The 19,711-nt window shown below is 36.6% G+C and overlaps 2 protein-coding genes across 10 annotated transcripts in view; one reads left to right on the top strand and one right to left on the bottom strand.

Annotated features, from left to right (window-relative positions):
• The window catches only part of LOC131936459 (single-stranded DNA-binding protein 3), a 41,807-nt gene extending 28,039 nt beyond the window's left edge, over nucleotides 1-13,768 (bottom strand). For 6 of the 7 annotated variants that reach the window (XM_059293461.1, XM_059293457.1, XM_059293459.1 and 3 more), the window contains exons 1-5: nucleotides 13,638-13,739; nucleotides 13,014-13,086; nucleotides 12,612-12,673; nucleotides 11,926-12,010; nucleotides 6,728-6,769 (exon numbers count right to left, since the gene is read on the bottom strand). In XM_059293461.1, coding sequence (XP_059149444.1) covers nucleotides 6,728-6,769; nucleotides 11,926-12,010; nucleotides 12,612-12,673; nucleotides 13,014-13,086; nucleotides 13,638-13,693 — 318 coding nt within the window. In that variant the 5' untranslated portion in view covers nucleotides 13,694-13,739. Of the gene's footprint in view, nucleotides 1-6,727; nucleotides 6,770-11,925; nucleotides 12,011-12,611; nucleotides 12,674-13,013; nucleotides 13,087-13,637 lie in introns of all 7 variants that reach the window. The other variant, XM_059293456.1, reaches the window with a different exon arrangement.
• Nucleotides 13,769-14,402: 634 nt separating this feature from the next.
• Nucleotides 14,403-17,900, top strand: LOC131936461 (ubiquitin-like-conjugating enzyme ATG10). 3 transcript variants are annotated; one of them, XM_059293466.1, is made up of 6 exons: nucleotides 14,403-14,530; nucleotides 15,571-15,750; nucleotides 16,049-16,169; nucleotides 16,394-16,491; nucleotides 17,417-17,517; nucleotides 17,754-17,900. In XM_059293466.1, exons 2-6 carry the CDS (start codon nucleotides 15,586-15,588, stop codon nucleotides 17,833-17,835), a joined length of 567 nt encoding a protein of 188 aa, XP_059149449.1. In that variant the 5' UTR covers nucleotides 14,403-14,530; nucleotides 15,571-15,585; the 3' UTR covers nucleotides 17,836-17,900. The 3 variants fall into 3 exon arrangements, with proteins under 3 accessions (XP_059149449.1, XP_059149447.1, XP_059149446.1); XM_059293464.1 differs by lacking the exon at nucleotides 14,403-14,530 and adding an exon at nucleotides 14,593-14,985 and having other exon boundaries at nucleotides 16,052-16,169; XM_059293463.1 differs by lacking the exon at nucleotides 14,403-14,530 and adding an exon at nucleotides 14,593-14,985.
• The last annotated feature ends 1,811 nt before the right edge of the window (nucleotides 17,901-19,711 follow it).

Here is a 19,711-nt window from a genome sequence, read left to right as displayed (position 1 = left end):
CTGATTTGAAACACTGATAGATAGATGTAATAGTAATATGACAATATTGTTAATAGTTGAATTTTTACTTTGGAGTGCTAAGCCAAACTCATTAATAGGAAATTAAACAAGACTAAATAATCTTGAAAACAATCTTCAAAATAAATTGGCTGAAAATTATCCTGGCACTTTAGGCAGTCACTCAGGCAAAAGTTTTTGGTTTCAAATCATAAGCAATAATGTTAATCTGAATTAAATTGCGCACAATTTTAAGCAATAAAAAATTAAGTGTAGGTATTAGTGTAAATTTAAAAATTTTAATTGTTTAAAGTACTAAACAAAAAATTGTTTAAAGTACTAAACAATAAAAGCCATATATTTTTTATTCAATTAAAAAAAAGTAGATTGAAATTTTACTTTATGTTTCTGCAACAGCAAACAGAAACTACACAGGTTAAGTAAATTAAAATTTAAAAGTATTGTTTTAATTGAGTATCAATATTAAATTGTTAATTGGGTGCAAACTAAGTATTTGTTTTTATGTGTATCTCTTGTGTGTTTGGGTATGTTTTCATGTTTTAAATAATTATTTATTAACACTGTTGTATGCCTACTACTTTGCACTGGGGAACATGCGAGATCAGAATATATTTCGTTTCAATACAAATTTCCTTCCTAGTTTTACAACTGGTTCCTAAACAGGCTGTTCTGAAAACGATACTTCCTCCCGCCGCACAGTTAAATTGCGGTTAAGTGTGTATAACAACTACACACTTCGCGGCCATCCCTGACCCAGCCGACCTAGGACTGAACCATCTGAGAAATTAGGGGTGTACGGTTTTTATTTGTGAGCCAACTGGCCATGAGTAGCTTACGAGCAGCAACATTTTAAAGTCGTGGAAATAAGAACATAAATATAATTGAAACCGATGCGCATTACCTGAAAAGTCAGTCAGATTTAGGGATGTCAGTCAGATTTAGGGATGTCATTTATTTATGTCGATTGCTGGGTCAAAACACAAAACAATAAAAGGCCTAAGCACGAGTGATAAGTTCATAAGGCACTAAGAATGCGATCGTAAAGTAACAAATCTGTTAGACTAACATGTAGAACCGTCTATTTATGTTAAATAATTTAATCATTACAGTTTAATTAGGACAACAACTATGATTTGGAACAGGAACACATTAATTGCGTTTGTTTCTTTAAATTATCGATCTATAGAAAAGGTTCTCAATATGTTACTAAATACCCCAAGAAACAAACGTGATACAATAACAAAGCAAATGAGATAAAAATGTGAAATATAATATAGAGAAGAAATATCCAAGTATAGGTCTAGTAGTGTAACAATGTATGTACTTTTGGAGAATTAACGTCGTCACACAGATAAGCAGTATTTGAATATTTGATTAAGCTGAACATCATCAAGCTATGAAGTTTCAGAATAGGTGCCAGAGGAACAAGTGTTCGCCCTTCTGGGGGTACCAGGACTTTGGTCATTTTGGTGAGCTAAACCACCACTTTCACCTCGGCAGGTGTTAAATAAATGCAGGTTCACGACACGATGAAACCTGGGCCTACTCCAGAAAGGCGAATACTTTAACTGTGTACTCTTAGGGCCTTCACAGGTAAAGCCTCACTAATCCAGCAACTCCGTGCAGTATGGAGATTATTGGATGCTGGGCCTATAAAACTTATGTGGCATGCTGCTAGCAAGATTCAGACAGAGTGTGAAAGTGCAACATAAATGGAGTACAATCGTGACTAATGAAGCGAATGATGAAGTCATATAAGGTCGGTGGTGTTCGCCTTATAACAGGTCAAGGCGGGGGACCATACACGGTCGCTATAAAGTCCCGCTCCTATCAGAAGAGGGGGCCAAACCTGGTCCTTCCAATCACATCACATAGAAGAGAGATATTGTGCCGGTTGATGTGGACCTTACGTTCCGGAGGTCGGACCAGTTGGATGGCGTTGAATGGCCCAAACAAAGACGTGAAAATAGCACGGGTGATACTGAAAGGCCTAACATGTTGACCTTTGTAACACACAAGTCTACGGTCTACGTTAATATAACCTACATTTTAAAATAAAACACGTTATTTCATAAACGATTGGTTGTATTTTTTACAGTAGTTTTTTCCACTGATTTTATACACGATACAGTGCGAGTTACTTGTTTCGAAATAATTGTGTGACATAGCAGTAATCAGTTTAATGCTGGAATATGAGGTTAGGGTTGGGATTTAGTCAGTTTACACGAATGAGGTCTTAGGGAAAATTTCGAGAACCGCTCATCTAACTTTGTCTTAAATTTAAGCTGGTGTGTGAGGGGAAAAAAAAGAATAGGGGAAAGGGGTGGGGTAGTTCATGAATACCTATTGATTTTTTAGGATGACGCAAGCAGCCCCTCATGGAACTTTAAAAAAACAACATATCGAATGTCCCAACAACGGTCCAGCCTAGTGCTGCCGACCACACCTGATCGAAAACTTTTGGGTTTGTCTTTTATAAGTCAAACGGTGGGTAGTCTCCGTTTTTTTAAAAGACTATATATTACGTCACAAAAACAATGACGTCAGATTGAAAATAGTTTGGCGCGCATCTTACGAATAAGGCTAGAGAACCGCGTGACAGCATGCGCCTATACTATGATACATTATTCCCTCTAATAAAGGCTCCCACTAGCGCCCTGTTCGGACATGTCACGTTAAAAATATCGCCCCGTTTCACTAACTCTCTACATCACAGATGGGTCAAATATTCGAAGGGTTACGGTATAGAGAGAAAATCGATACTCTATGGGAAGCAGTCAATGAAAATCTTTCTAGGCAAAGGATCGGGGATACGGGGGACCTCGACTCTAGGCTCGGTGGCTGACGCATTGTTCGTCAGTGAATCGTTTATAGTGTCTAACTAAGCTGGCAGCGAGTGCTGGAAAAAAAAGTTTTAGTTACGCGCGTAAAACTAAGACAACAGGCCGTCGTCACCACACACGACGGTGGCTCCCCTTTAGCGCGTGGGGTGGGAGACTGGTTGTGGGGAGGGGGAGAGGAAGTTTTAGAAAATATCGTGTTTAAATAAGTTTTGTCAATTAAAGTCATACGGTTGAGGGTAAGACAGTTAACAGTGTCAGACTTCAACTTAGATGTTAAGATGTAGAGAAATGTGTGTCCTGATAAGAACGTACATGCGTGTGTGACTGTGTAGGTGGTAAAAATATGTACAAGTCAGTGATCAGACAATGACCAGATTTACGTCAGATGTGTACAAGGGCAGCCGATGTGCGTGTGGGTGTGTTGGACAACAGCTTGTTGGTGATCAGATGTGGGAGCACACACAACTTTTCGATGTCAACTCCAGGGCACTTTTTCTGGTGTGTCGCGGGGACGCAAATGTTTGTTGTGGGGGGGGGGGGGGGGGGCAAGGGGAGGGAGGGGGAGGCGACGAAGGAGCAATGACCATTTCTGCTGGATGTTTTCGATCACATGTTGTCGAGGCTAGCGGGGGGGGGGGGGGGGAGGGGGGATGTGGAAGACGAACAAACCAATATAAGGGGCCGGGACACGATGAGGGGTCACGAAGGAATTGCCATCTTCGAAGGTGTAAAGATTACAAGGGAGGACAGTATGGCTTCCAGCGTTACAGTACGCAGTACACGATAAAATAAAACTGTGTCCTGTTAGGTGTGTCATGTTTTATGGATTTTTCGTCACTCGACATATTGAACACGAGTATGTCCATATGACGACCTAACGTCATACAGTCCTGACGAAAGGGAGAGGGTGGGGGGAGGTCTGAAACCGTCTGTGTCGTCAACGTGCTACACCAACACGTGCACACGAAAGCCACTCCATTAACCGACAAGTACACAGGGAGATAATCGTCTTAAATCTGATTGCTACACGCGTGAGGGGGACCGTGGTGAACGATGACACGGGCAGGATGGCAGATAATTATCTTACAACAAAGGAAATAAATAAAATCTTAAGTCGAGAGTTGAATGCAGTCACCAGCAGTGAGCGGCCACTGAAAGACAAAAGCGGGAAGCTGGTGTTCGCGGATCGATTACAGATTGCTGCTCGTCTGATCAGCAGACGCCAACCAGCTTACAGTAAACATCCACATTTACGCACCACATATATTAACGTTTGGGATTTGTTCTGGTTTTTTTAAATTGTTTTTTTTTTAATGGTAAAAGTTGCGAAATAAAATTAGCGTAGAACACTGGTGGTATTCATCTGATCAAACAAAAATTGCGTATTACAAAACCACTTTTAGTGTGCCCACAGGTTTAAAAAAAAAGCCGATGTTTGAAAAAAATAGTTTTACTAGTTTACAAACGATATATTGACGAGACCAGGTTTAAGGTCATGAATTGGTCAGTGCTGGCCTAACTGTGACCTTAAGTGGACCGAGATTTGTATCATGTGTAAGACCAACCAACAGGTCGATAACTTTACATAACTGCACTAGTGGGCGCACCCCCCCCCCCCCCCGACCCTCTCCATCGGCTAGAACTAAGGCCTTCGTCAGTCTAGCATTCCCTAGCTTCTATCAGACAGACCAACAAACAATAGCCACACCGCCTTCGACAGACACAGGTAAGCAAATCTCGCTTGTTGCAACTTTCCTGTCTGGGCCTGCTTGTACTAAGGTATACAGACAAAAAGCGGGAGGGGGAGTGATGGTAGCTCAAGGGGAGGAGTACTGTAGACGCGAGAAACAATTTACTGTAAACTTTCCCTTTTTCCGCCCAGCGTTATTTGGTCAACATTTTAAAACAGTAGGCCTACGTTCTTTTTTAAAATAGTTTTTTTTCGGCATTTAGTATTTATAATTATGTATATCATGAAATGTTTTAATATAAAAAAATAACAGTTGCTTCGCAGCAAATACAGTGATATAGGCTGTACTAGGTGACTTGTAGTTGTAGCAAGGTGTGGAGAGTTATGCTCTAGGTGTGTATGTGCTAAGTTAACCTCGGGCCGTGTATGTGCTGTTAGGCTCTGTCCATGTGCTAAGTTAGGCTCTGTCTATGTGCTAAGTTAGGCTCTAGCTGTCTATGTGATGTTAGGTTCAGACTATGTGCTAAGTTAGCCTCGGGGTGTCTATGTGCTAAGTTAGCCTCCGGTTGTCTATGTGCTAAGTTAGCCTCGGGGTGTCTATGTGCTAAGTTAGCCTCGGGGTGTCTATGTGCTAAGTTAGCCTCGGGGTGTCTATGTGCTAAGTTAGCCTCGGGGTGTCTATGTGCTAAGTTAGCCTCGGGGTGTCTATGTGCTAAGTTGGCCTCGGGGTGTCTATGTGCTAAGTTGGCCTCGGGGTGTCTATGTGCTAAGTTGGCCTCGGGGTGTCTATGTGCTAAGTTGGCCTCGGGGTGTCTATGTGCTAAGTTAGCCTCGGGGTGTCTATGTGCTAAGTTAGCCTCGGGGTGTCTATGTGCTAAATTAGCCTCGGGCTCTCTATGTGATAAGTTAGCCTCAGGGTGTCTATGTGCTAAGTTAGCCTCGGGGTGTCTATGTGCTAAGTTAGCCTCCGGTTGTCTATGTGCTAAGTTAGCCTCGGGCTGTCTATGTGCTAAGTTAGCCTCGGGGTGTCTATGTGCTAAATTAGCCTCGGGCTGTCTATGTGCTAAGTTAGCCTCAGGGTGTCTATGTGCTAAGTTAGCCTCGGGCTGTCTATGTGCTAAGTTAGGCTCTAGCTGTTCATGTGCTAAGTTAGGTTCTGGCTGTCTAAAGAAAAAAAAAACACCACGAGTTTTAGTGACTTTCAGCCATTACATGCCTTCACTTTAACAGTAGCACTATATGCGCAAAGCACTATAGGTAGCCTTAGTGTATGTGCATGATAGTGCAGGTAGCTATAGTCTATGGCAAGATTATCCACGTTACCTGGCATTGGTTTTGGGAGAGGAAAACAAACAATTTAAAAAGATGTTAGGAGATAGGTATGGAAACTTGTAACAATGAGAGGGAAACACTGCAGGAGATGGACTTGTCAAACATAAGCTTGTGACACAAGGCAACCACATGTATGTGTATGTGTGTAGTACATGTAGGCTACTGACAGTGTGTGTAATACCTGTAGGGCTACCACCTGTGTAGTCCCTATAGGCTACCAACAGTGTGTGTGTAGTACCTGTAAGGCTACCACCTGTGTGTGTGTGTAGTCCCTAAAGACTACCATCAGTATGTGTAGTCTGTGTAAGGCTACCATCAGTGTGTAGTCCGTGTAAGGCTATCAAGAGTGTGTAGTAACCAGAAGGCTACAACTTGTGTGTATGGCTAGCAATAATTTGTACTGCTTTTAAAAAGCCAATAATTGAATGTAATGCCTTAGTTTCTACTGTTAGTTTAAAATGTGTCTATGGCTAATACATTTCTATACTGTCAGTGCATGCAACATCCAGTACTGCATCCAATCAACATGTGATCAATAGATCTACCATATGTTCACATTGCCCCAAGTTATAGATAAAAAATACAATTAACATAGACTATATAATGGGCAACATGTCCAGAGTAGTGGGCACCATGTCCATAAGGTTGGGCATAACATCTTGTGTAATTGGCACCATTTGTCCAAAAAAGACTCAAGCACAGTATGTGTTAAAGTGCCAGAATTTTTCAAGAATGAGATGTTTTATCAAAGTATTTTTATAAGAAGCATAGGATCTAGTACACCCTACAGAATCTCTACTAAAACTAGCCTGAGATATTAGGATAATAAAATGAATGTACTTACTGGTGCCATGCCATTTACACTGTACCCTGAATTTACAAAACCCTGCAAGGAAAAAAAAAATTACAAATGAAATTAAAACCATACAGATAAGGCACAAGTTAACATTTGAATTATTTAGAGGAGACAAAAGACATGGCAGTAACAGACACATTCTATAGGTCCTATGGACACAAATCATGGCCAAAATAAAAAAGATAAACTCTACTGCTTCTTTCTAACAGATCATTAAGGGGTTCATTTTAATTTTAATAATGGTGAACAAGGGGTTACTTTTGATTATACATAAGTGATCAATAGGGTTACTTTAATTAACAATGGATACCAAAAATTGATTGAACTTAAGCCATATTATTTAGTATTAAAATAAAGATTACAAGATACATCTAATTATGACAATGCATTTGTGTCTGCGAAATAATAATATGGTACATTATTTTGTCAATCATTAAAAAAATGGGACACAAAATTAAAATAATTAACCCCAAAACAAGGACATGTAATTACAACCAATCCCCATACTGGTATCATCTTTCTCTGTGACTTTTGTACTGTTTAAATCTCTTATCAACAGTTGTTAATTTCATTATAAAGTCCAGATTGTTTCATTCAAAAAATTCTCTAGAGACCAGTACTGTCCAACAAATATTTTGAAGCATCTAAAAGAAAAAATTGGTAGAAAATCGAAGATGCCTGCATGTTGGAGCGGTAAACCTTTGTCTCTATGGTTACTTGAGCTTTTTTTTTTATTTCATGTAAACAATTTTCACTGGACCCCAAAATAATTTTATTCTTTATTTCAATATGGAATGTGGGTGAGAAAGGGTGCAAAGAGAAAACAAGTCGTCACGATGAATAGGCTAGTCCAAAGTAGAGTTTCAGAGAGGGGTGCCGGGTTCCGCTGGGAGCGCGTTGATAAAAATCAATTCTTCTTCGCCTTTGCTCCCTCTGCGTTACTGTAAGCACTATAAATATACGGGTCTGGGAAGCAACCACAACAACCGTGTCAGGATTTGATTTGACGTAACGCTGGTTGAAGAATTAAGACCTCACACTTTAAAAACAAAAGGTTTTACGGTAAAACTAAATACGTTACAACTTAAGTTTATAGTGAAATAACCAATCTATTATTATTGATTATAACGGCTAAAGGGAAAAGGAATTTCGCCCCCCACCCCCGAAAAAATAAAAGAAGCAAAGAGCTGCCACCTCCCCAATTAATGGTTACACACCACACGCTTGGAGATCCGAGATAAAATTAGCGTGTCACGAATGCTCCCACCACCGCCTCGACCCAAACACACTGCCCACAGAATGACTACTTTCGTTTTTTTTTTTCCCTTCTAAATAAACTAGTTGAGGAAGGGAGAGAGGGGGAGGGGTGGAGACTACGTGTAAAGTGTCGGATGAGGTTGTTCACCTAACTGGCACATTAGGCTACACTGATCAGGAGTCTGGGTCATTGTTGTCATTATTTGTTTAGGTATGAACACACAACACGTCAACAGTGACGTCTGCTTCGACACGTCTAACTCACGCCCGCTTGGCCCAATTATTTTCACCGTACATCCGGCTACTGCACAAAGGCATGTCTGCTACAAGACGCAACCTGCCAGGCAACACACATGTCCACACACGGTCCGGCAAAGCTGACCACCCGGGGCACGCGCGTGTCGACACATCAATGTGGGTCAACTAAAGGAAGCTGTACACACCAGGAAGCGGCGGGGATGGGGCGGCGTCAATCACGACTACAGTCGGTCGCTAGAGAATGACCAAGTGTTAGGCTATGTGGCTAGAGAATGACCAAGTGTTAGGCTATGTGGCTAGAGAATGACCAAGTGTTAGGCTATCTTGATAGAGAATGACCAAGGGTTAGGTTATGTGGCTAGAGAATGACCAAGGGTTAGGTTATGTGGCTAGAGAATGACCAAGGGTTAGGTTATGTGGCTAGAGAATGACCAAGGGTTAGGTTATGTGGCTAGAGAATGACCAAGGGTTAGGTTATGTGGCTAGAGAATGACCAAAGTGTTAGACAAAGTGGCCAGAAAACAACCGAATGCTACACATCAGATGGTCAGAGAATGACCAAGGGTTAGACTATGTGGCTAGATAATGACCAACTCTTAGGTTATGTGCTAGAGAATGACCAAGGCTTAGGTTATGTGGCTAGAGAATGACCAAGTTTTATACAGACTGGGTGGCCAGAAAACAATAAAGGCAACACATAAGATGTTCAGAGAATGACCAATAGTTAGGTGATGTGGCTAGAGAATGACCAAGGGTTAGGCGATGTGGCCAGAAAACAACCAGGCTACATACTAGATGGTCAGAGAATGACCAAGGGTCAGGCTATGTAGCTAGAGAATGACCAAGGGTTAGGTTACGTGGCTAGAGAATGACCAAGTGTTACACAAACAAGGTGACTAGAAAACCAAACACACATCATGTCATTAGAAAAGACCAAGAATTTTTAGGTGCATATAGAATGTTCCAGATTTATAGGTATCATATTTAAGCTGGATACTGGGTGCATAACTATATATGAAAATGCGTAATAAAATGGGCAGGAACAATGGTTTTAAAAACTGTAGGTTTAGGATCTGAATATCAAAATTGCAGGTTTCCAGTAAATAGTAATAGAAGGTTATACCAAACTGCAGTGTACTACCAAATTATCCGTACCATATAACAGAAAAATGGGGTGTTGTCGAATGTTAGAGCATACGACTGCTAACTTAAAAGACATGAGTTTGGATCCCAACTTAGATTCTGTACTTTAGATATCCCTGAGTCACCCCCCCCCCCCCCCCCCCCCCCCATCTCTGATATGTACAGACTGATGTTTTGGGAAAGTAAAAGCGGCTGGGAATAGTGCTGACCACACTATCACTTCATTTACCGAGGTCACTGACACAGGGGAAGCCAACTTCACCTACCCCCCTAGAATGAAAGGTTCGAAGCTGTACTTTACTCACTTTTATACAACAGAAAACAAATGATTAAATGTTTTTACAATGTGATTACAACCCTAGAAGTATTTAGTAAATTTGTACCAGTGGTTTAGTCAAGCTCATGTAAGCTTTTAGCTTGTTGATTAATCACTGGTCACACCATGATCTTCATACATATCCTTACATTATACATGAGTCAACCCAGCTGTAATTGGTACCCAAAGATAAGGCTATTTGTGCTGGTCGAGTTGTCCCTCTGAATGCCGCAGAAACTATTAATTCCACAATAAAACTAATATTATGGAATTAATAACAATGTGCATTACGACAGTGGCAAGGACAAGATATTTTAATATGGCTCCGACACTTTATTCAGGAGTGTGATTTAAAAAGTTAAATGGTCAAGTATCATGTCAGTTGTTTAAGCAAATTACAGTATATTATTAGGGCTGTGTTATGTCTGCATTGTGAGTGACCAATGATCAAAGAATAATGGTACTTGTGCAAAATGTATGTTCTATGGGAGTTAATATTTTCTTGACCTCTACATAAGAAGGGATGGTGTGATCAGCACTATGCCCATCCGCCTTTACTTTCCCCAGTGTAAGTCAGGTACCCATCAGAGCTGGGTGGACTCAGGGATGTTACAGTCACATGCCTGGACCAAGATCCGAACTTGAGACCTTGTATCACAAAATGACAGCTGTAGGTTTACAATGGAAGCTTTACAGGAGCCACTGCAAAAACTGGTAATGACCTAAGACATTCAATTTTCATCCAAGCTAACATCTATTTTAGTTCTTTTCTCTGAAACCATCCACAACAGTTATGGATACATAAACCTTCTAAAGGTGACAGTAAATTTTGGAAAAAGCTTGGTTGTACATGAAGCCACGGCATTAGAAATATTTGTGTGGTCAATCCATTACCTGGAAGCATACTTAAAACTACAAGTAAATTAACAAACTGGTTCAAGTCTCTAACATGCCCCAGAGTCCACTCATAACTAAAGGGAACCCAACATAAGCTCTGGAAGTAAAAGTAGTTGAGCATAGCACAGAAACAGGCTATGTACCCAAAGAAAAAAACAGATGAACTCTATATCATCTGTTATAAAGACAAAGATGATCTAAAAGAGTATTACTTAAAGAATCGCACAGCAATCTTTGCACATTCAGTTAGTGAAAATGTGTCTACACATTACAGGTTCAATCATATACAGCAAAATGCTGGCTTCAAAATAACAAAACAGGACCATGTTCATCTGTACAGCAGCGTAAAACAGTTAAAATGGTAGAGCAGTGGTTCTTAACCCTACCATTTTCATAAGCACACTCAACGGACTCTACACCATACTGAAAATTCTGATTGTGGATCATATGAGTAGGGTGTGTGACTTGGACCCCTGGGGTTTGATGAACCCAGGTTATGAACCACTGATCTAGAGTGAAAAGATTTGCTCTCTATACCGCAAATGAAACTGAAAGACCACGGAGGCTGACAAAGCTAGACAACTGTCCTGCATCTAAATCTAAGTTATACTAAATATACCACTGTAACAATTTCTGCTCCGACAGGCAGCTGATTACAAAACACTAATATAAATCTTATCTATGATTATTTGTCTTCAGTGAAGTAACTTTCTGATATGAAAATTATTTCATTTAGTACTTTCATACAATTTTTTGTGTCGACATTTTCAAAAAGAATCTTGAATCTGGCAACAATGCAACAGCAAAATTGACGTCTTTTGAAACAGAAAGGACAAATTGAGATAAATGACACAGTAACAGTTCTAATGTCTTTATGTACATCTAGCTAGCGATATTCTCTTTAAGCATGTCAGCGCAATCGTTTTGTTAACTACAGATTACTCTGTTCAAGATGTTTTGAGCATTTTGCTCTTTAGAGTGAATGTTCCCTAAGTAGAAATGTAGCGCTATAAAAATATTTTAAATTTAAACAGGTTCGCATAGTTACAACTCTGTATCACAATAGTTACAACTCTGTATCAAAGTCAAACTATTCAATCAAAACAAAGCTGAATGCTAACAAAAAAAAAAACAATAATAACATCCCGGGGAATTTAGATGTAATTCTACAGATGTGTGACAATAGACCAACTGTCAAAACATTTTAACACTCCATGATTTATCTCGCTCCAACCCCAGGTGTTAAACATACTAATGTCAATTAATGTGAAAAAGTATCTTGAAAAAATGCATTTTCTATAAGAAATGGACTTACATAATCGTGAAATGCTTTAGCTTCACTACTGTGATCACAGGTTTCTCTCCTCTCTGGAGCTGCACAATATAAATCCCAGAAGACACTGGAAGAAAAAAAAAACTTGTATTAAATATCATTGTTGGTGCATACAAAATCATGTTAAAACCAGAATTTTGAATAGTTAATGCGTATCTTGAATAGGAATAACTTATCAAAACAAGAAATAATTAAGATACTGTTACCAGGCTAAGATCGGAAGACACTACGAGAAAAGCAATAATGAATCTATCCATATTCACAATCCTATGTTAAGCCAGAATACAAAAAAAGGTTTAGCTCTCAAGTTCAAGTATCTTAATGTCATTTGCAACACTAAATCAAAGCAGTCAATTGCATCAGTTTAATTTAGCTTTTGTCTAACTGAATTGGCAGTTGCTTTTTGCCAGACTAACCAGAAGAGTACTTAATTTATCAAAACCCCATAATTAACATCTCTGGCTAGGTCTACAAAGTTCCATACCAAATATACAATCGTCTACAATCCAGCTCAATATAAACAATGCACATCTCTAGCCACAAACTACAACTAAGTTTGAAGTAAACAAAGTAAAGTTGCACCCCAACTGAGGTAAATGAAAATAAATTACTGCACCATTAACTAGATCTAAAACCAAGCTCAATGCAAACAAATTGTGACAACTTACCACCACCATGAGTGAAGAAACCCAGGTGGTTCTCCTAGTGTTATGTTTTTCTCCCATCTGATCTGTGAAGAAAAAAAAAGCAACCAATGTCTAATAACTGGTAAAAATTATTTATTTGGCAATTGATCATTTAATGGATAATATATTATGTGTGTATGGTATTACTGTATCTATAGATTAAACTTCAGCTGGTTAAGTCAAGTCCATGTCAAAATGTAGGCCTAAATATATTAATATTTATATAAATCTGTTTTTTATGTTGGCAGTTTTCTGTAAGAATATCCAAAACTACTAGTCTACTAGATTCTGGATCTATGGTATTGTTGTATTACATTGTGTTGTACTTGTTTCACAATCTCTTATCATCTTGTGCCATTTTTTAAAATTATTCTTGTAACTTACTTCTGACAAGAATGTCTGTGCTGATTTCTGTGCTCCAACATGGAGTAAATATTCATAAACATAAAGAGCAAGTCTGAAACAAAAGGAGGGATTTTTCAGCAAAGTACTTCAGAAAATAATTAAATACGAGGCATATATTAGTATATGATGTAATGCAAAAGACTAAGTACTATTTATCAATCAGCTGATATAAGTTGGAAATGGGACTAGGGGACATCACTCGAAATGTTTTAAAAGACCCGGTTCACTGACTAGAGACAGCCATAATCGAACAATAAAGGTTCAGTTTGTTTATTTTTTTAAAAGAACTAAATGAGCTCATAAAAAGTAACTGCAGTATGATGTATGCATGTATGCAAAGTAATACATATTTATTATTTTTTTACAAAGTAAAATAACGTTTGGTTCCAATGCACAATATTTATATTAGCGCCGACTGGTGAGTGTGTTTAATAACTGTAACAGCTTAAAAGCCGAATGTTTGAATGGGGCATCCTCGTGTGCAGGTGGAATTGTGGGGAATATGAACAAAGAAGTTCGCGGACCAGCATAAAATATGAAACAGCAATAGAGAAATTATTATTTATTTTGGAAAAAACACATCTGGAAATGTTATTTACTTACTTTTCTCTTGCTTGAGCATCCGAGGGGACAGTAGAACCTTTCCCTTTGGCGTACATGCTGAGAGCTGAACTGTCACGCACCTGTCAAGCCATCAAGGACGACACTGACCCCGTTGTCTTGCCAACATCAACTAGACCTGTCAGTTGCTTTTCTCTGATAGGTCGACGAAAATAGCACAATTGGTGTGCTGCAAAACCGAATCTCACTCGCCCCGCACAGTTCGGCGACAAAGACGCGTTGGCGACTTGCCAGTTATCTAGTTTGATCGGATCCAAGTAAAATTTTTACTCCCCGCTGATTGTTTATGATCGCTTCCATAATTTGATAAACAACTAGATCTATATATTTACCTAAATCACAACTTTTAAAATTTATATTAATAATTAAAATCAAATGGTAGCATTTATGCCTAATGTATGCTAAACTGAAATATAAATTACTGCACTCTTAATGAGCAATTATTGCTGTTATTTTAGACACTATTTACAACTGGTAAATTTGTCAGTATTTTATTTATGGAAATATTTTAAAATTAACATTTATTGTAAGGACAAATTCAAAAGCGTTATTTAAAAATATAAAAGTATGGTTTGAATTAATATTTTCTTTTCGGGTGCATTGACTACGTTGGTGATTGGCTGCAATTTTTTTAGTTGTAAAATTACGTGAAAAAATAATTTTCAACACTGTTAAAATAAAAATATACCTTTTCTTTAATTTTTAACCATCAATAACAAAACAAATAACAACAACAGAACCCACAACATTTGCTAGAGGTGCAGATTTCAATAATACACTTAAACATAGCTATGACCTATATTCCTCGAGATTTTGCTCAATAGTTTCTGAAGTGCTGCGAGACTGGTCGATGTTGGGCGAGTCTATTGCATGGGGTAGATCTTTTTTTTTCCTCTTATTTTTTTAAAAAACTATTTTACTTTTTTTTCTACTGGATTTGGGACTTTATTTTAGCACTGCAATTTAAAGAGGAAGAAAAATAAATTAAATAAGTGTTCTTTACAGAAATAATAATTATATTTAATGATTTAGCTTGATCATTCTCCTCTTATAAATTAACTTCATGTTTAAAATCAGGTCCATATAATTTTTTCCTAAAATAAATTTAGCTCTGGGATTGAGTAACAACACATATCGCAGGTCAAAATTTGAGAGTTCATACAGATCCAGTATAGCATAAACTGGCCCGACCATAGGTCACGCTGAGTAGGTCCATCTCATACTGATGGCTGCTGGTTCTATTACTCAGGGAGAGTTCTCGCGAATAGTTGAAACTTTTGTCGATATATCAAACAAAATCGATGACAAATGGCACATGGAAAGCGGGATCGTAAGTGATCAGCGTACTTTTACAAAGTCCACATTACACCCATGATTATTAATTAATAGTAACATTCATAAGATCACAATATTATAATTTTATAAATTAATACACTATAAATCATATTTAAATACCAATATGAACAAGTGTGGGATTATATTATAATAATCATTATAAGATATATTGGAATCATCTGCTACTTGCCTTAATTAAATGTTTAACATTATAATATATTGAATAATAAATCCCGCATCCAAATTTTAGATTAAATTTTAAAGGCCATATATATAATTGTAAAAAATATATTTTATGGGTGTAAAAATTAGATCTTTTGGTCTAAAAAATGAGAGGTAGGGCAGAGTGAACTCTAATGGTGTCAAACTGAATGAATAATTCAGATTCTTCATCAGGAAACACAACCGGGGAAAAAAAAGTCCACATGTAAAGACATGATTATACGCCCTTGGAATAAATTTTCCTGCTAAATTTATTTTTCTCTTACAAGTTACATTTTACATACACGTACGTAGATCTAGATCTATCTAAAATTTGTCATATTAAAGCTTTATCATTATATTTTCTTTTTCCTCCCAGAATAATACAGTTTTCATGCACAAGAAATGCAATGTAATTTCACCATCAGATGCTTCTGGATCTAGCGAAATATCAAATCCCCCAAAAAATGTTCCTTTAGAAAGACTGACTAAATGCTCAGCATCTGATCCTCATGAACAAAACATGGAAACACTTGTTGAAATGGAAATTGCAGATGAGGTTTTGTTTTTTTGTTACTTTATGTTACTGTGTTGATTTCTTATTTTTGTGTTATTTAGTGGATTATTCTGAAGTATATGTTCCTTGTTTTAAAATTAAAATCAGGCAGTTTGTGTTTCCATAATTTTATGTATTTTTTTAGAAGCCCTGCCACACTAGAACAACCTAGATAGCCAATGTTCAGTCACAAGGAGCTTATATAAAAGGAAATATTACTAATAAAGAATTACAAATACATTATTAAAAATTCAGTTATGTTTTTAAATCTATAAATTAAAGAAATTTTGTTTTCAAAAAGCAGTCAGATAGCAGCTGCATGCCATTGCACAGGGAAAATGAGACCTACACATATGAGTATCATGTGCTGTACAGTGAGAGTTATCAAGTTCCTGTATTGTATTTTAATGTTTTCAAGAAAGGTACTTGTAATATTATAATTTTCCTTTTTATCATTATTTGATCTTAAAGAATTTAATTTGATTTACTTCAAAGCAATTTACAAGTAGGCTTGATATTTTTATAATGGGAATAAATATGTCTGCTTATCACACTAATAAGAATTTGTTAATACAACTTTTGAGTTAACATAGTTACATTTAGTTAACAACGCACATTCTCATGTTCTATTTAAACATTGTTTCAGATGGTAAATTGTTGTCACTAGAAGATGTATGGAAACTTTGTCCAGTCAGTTATCAGAAATATATGAATGAAAACAAATGGGCCACACTGTCACAACAAGTAAACAAACTGTTATTAAAATCTTTTATTTTCACAGAGAAACATCTCTATCAAAAACAGTTTATGCACTCTCAATTGTTTCTTACATTACTTACAAACAGCAGTTGTTCTTTACTGAAAGTTTGGTCTGCACTCATATTGCAGATAGGTCATTGATATGTTGACATAAAAAGCAGACCAGCAGACAAACACTACACTCGATCAACCCCACTTTTTGAAGCCTAGAAAAATAGGAACTATTTGCTGGAGAAGTTAACATGACATACACTGTTTGACACGTGGAGGCTCATGGCGGGGGAGCACCTGGCAGAGGTAGAACTGTCTTTGGGGACTGCCAGGAAAATGGCTGAAGACCGACAAAAGTGGATGGAGCTTTCTGTGGCTGCCCCATGTGTCTTGGACACAAAAGATGATGATTTACTGTTTGTTTATATGTTAGGGGATCAACTTCCTTCTGTAGTGCCAGACAGATTTTACCAGTGTAAAAATTACAACAGCTGACACAGCTCAAAGTTAAATGATCTCTAAGTTTATTTATTAAATGTATAAATCAATTTACTCCTAATCCAACTCCTGTCATCTATTATCCTTAAACCTATGTATATCTTCACTCAATACTTCAACATAACTCCTACTCAATGATAACCTCCCAATTTTGACTGTCTCCTATGCTATCTTTTTCCAACTGCTTGATTGGCCAGCTGACCATGACAGGTCATCTCATTGTTTTCTACCCATTGGTTCTGTTTGACCAATGGCTAGCTATCCCTGCACTAATCTCCCTCTTGTCTGCTTGACTTGTTTCTAAAAATATATCTAAGTTTGCATCATCACAAACTCTATGCTGTAGACAACTTTTAAGAAGGTATCCTTATCTTTCTTCAACCATACAATCTTTATAATCGGACATAAATTTTATTTTCAGGAGCATCCACTCCTGGGACGACCATATTTCCAACTTCATCCCTGCCACACTTCTGACCTGATGTCACAAATCATGACCAACACAAAAACCTATAATATAAAGTCAGTACCAGGTTTTAAATTCAAATTTAAGTACAAAGTAACATTGTTTAATAAAGTTGTTTTTTGATAGCCTTGATAAAAATATTGTATTGATGTCCTTGTTTTACCTAAATCCAGCAAACAATCAATGTTTTCAAATATTTTGTGTCTTTTCTACAGCTAAATCTAGTTTCAAAATATGTCATGGATGTCCTTGCTCTACCAAAATCATTTTAATATTTTTTTTTCATTTTCAGAAACTATTTAGCTACATGGCTGAGCACAGTTGGGCCATTAGTTGGTCTTAGTATATCCCCGGCATATATTACTGATGTTTGATACGTTTTACATTAATTTTGTCCAATGACTTTTATAACCATATACAAAAGCTTTAAAATAAAAGTTATAAAATTAAAATGTATTTAGTTTAGTTTTCAGTTGATTTAGAGTAGTTTAGTAGATTACTGATTCAAAGTTTTATAAGGAACATTATTCAAATTATACTATGATACCCATTCAACACAATTCAAAGCAAGTTATTTTTTTTATTCAAATTGGCAATGTAACTGGCAGAATATTCTACAGAAGTATTAACAGTTTATTCCTCACCAATAAATGCTTTACGGAGGACAAAGTGCATACAAACTAGGCAAATATTATTGCTGCATCAAAATATTTCGCCCTTATTAATATCCTACACTAAATACTGATATCTGGCATGTTATCAATTGCAATGTCTTGTATTGTCTAATTAATATAATTATAAAAGTTTACACTTGCAAACATGGTGGTCAATAGGGCAGATGAAGTAGAGCTCACTGTTTCCATGACCTCTGCATAGGAAGGGATAGTGTGGCTAGCACTGTGCCCAGCCCACTCCACTTTCGCTAACCAAAGTCAGGTACCCATCAGAGCTGGGTAAACTCAGGAACACCCTATGGTTCTGTGTAAGCAATCATGCTCTCTACATTTTTTAAGCTTTCAACTAAACATTCGGAGTCAAATTGAAATCCTCAAATACTTCATAAAATCTTTAATAAAGCTTACTAAAGAATAAGATATTTTATATAATAACATGTTAAATCCCCACACAAACTTGATATAAATTAAGTGGTTTTATATATAAATAAAAATTAATTTTTTTACAACTGTATGTCTCCATACAGAAAAGAATAGTGCAATCTAATACAAAATAGCATACAAACTATAATTAAAATAAATGTAAGACTTGTTTTAAAAAACTTACAGGCACAATTGATTCCTGACTTACATTTTTTGGTTCTGGCAATAAAATGCACTTAGATGTTGAAAATGAGACTGGGTATTTAAATGAGACTATTCTAATATCACAATTTCAAATGGTGAGGTTTATTAATCATTTTAGATCTTAAATAATGAAAGTGAAGTGATAATGTATGTTATTTAGCAAGACAGTTGAATATAAATTAATGCATCAAATTAAAGTCCAAATCAGAATTCTGAAGTCCATACTACCTAGTAAAATAATATACCTAAAATTAAAAGATCATGTATTTCTTCTATTATTAAAAATTTCTAATCCTTACATAGTTTCCAATGATTTAAAAAAAAGTATATTTTCCAATTAAATAAATAAAATTTTGAAACCATATGATGTTTTGATTCAAAACAATAAACAAATTTACTTTGATTCTACTTCTATGATCTTATAATGGATGACATATTTACACAAATTATAAATAAATATGAAATTATTTCTTACATTTTTATCAAAGTATTAATGCTCTAGGAATGTACATGCCTTATTTGCTTAAGATCTAAATTGTACATGTATTTCTAAATGGTAGCGCTAAAATAATCAAATACTTTAAAAAAATTGGATATTCAAAAATAAAGTTTTGCTTCAACAGTGTCTAAAAATATGACAACAAATGTTACTGCAAAGCATTAAAGTACACTATTATTAAAATTATGAAGGCAATTTTAAAAAGATTAAATTGTGTGAAGGTTTTAAACACAGGTCTTAAATAATTACATTAAGAAAATAAGGTTCGAAGTGTGTGACAATATTTAATTATTTTTTTAAACAAGCGTTAGTTTCTTGCAATTTTTGAAAGCATCAGCATGGGGTTAAAAATGTAAAGCTCTCTATACTAGGAATGTGTAACAATTTAAAAGTGGTAACCATGAAACATAAGAAATAAGTGACATTCTTATCAGAAAAACTAGCGAACAA

The sequence above is a fragment of the Physella acuta genome, unplaced genomic scaffold (assembly GCF_028476545.2).
Source record: "Physella acuta isolate Inbredline_101_S28 unplaced genomic scaffold, ASM2847654v3 ptg000178l, whole genome shotgun sequence".
NCBI classification, from domain to species: domain Eukaryota; kingdom Metazoa; phylum Mollusca; class Gastropoda; family Physidae; genus Physella; species Physella acuta.
The sequence above is the reverse complement of the archived record's forward strand: the minus strand, read 5'-3'. Positions and strand labels throughout refer to the sequence as shown.

Bases quoted from the DNA above. Each gene is read 5' to 3' on its own strand.
- LOC131936461 (XM_059293463.1), top strand. From the start codon at position 14,881: ATGGCTGCTGGTTCTATTACTCAGGGAGAGTTCTCGCGAATAGTTGAA. The intron at 15,751-16,048 runs GTTTTGTTTTTT...GTTTTCAAAAAG, and splicing joins AAATGGAAATTGCAGATGAG to CAGTCAGATAGCAGCTGCAT. The intron at 16,492-17,416 runs GTAAACAAACTG...TTTTATTTTCAG, and splicing joins GGGCCACACTGTCACAACAA to GAGCATCCACTCCTGGGACG.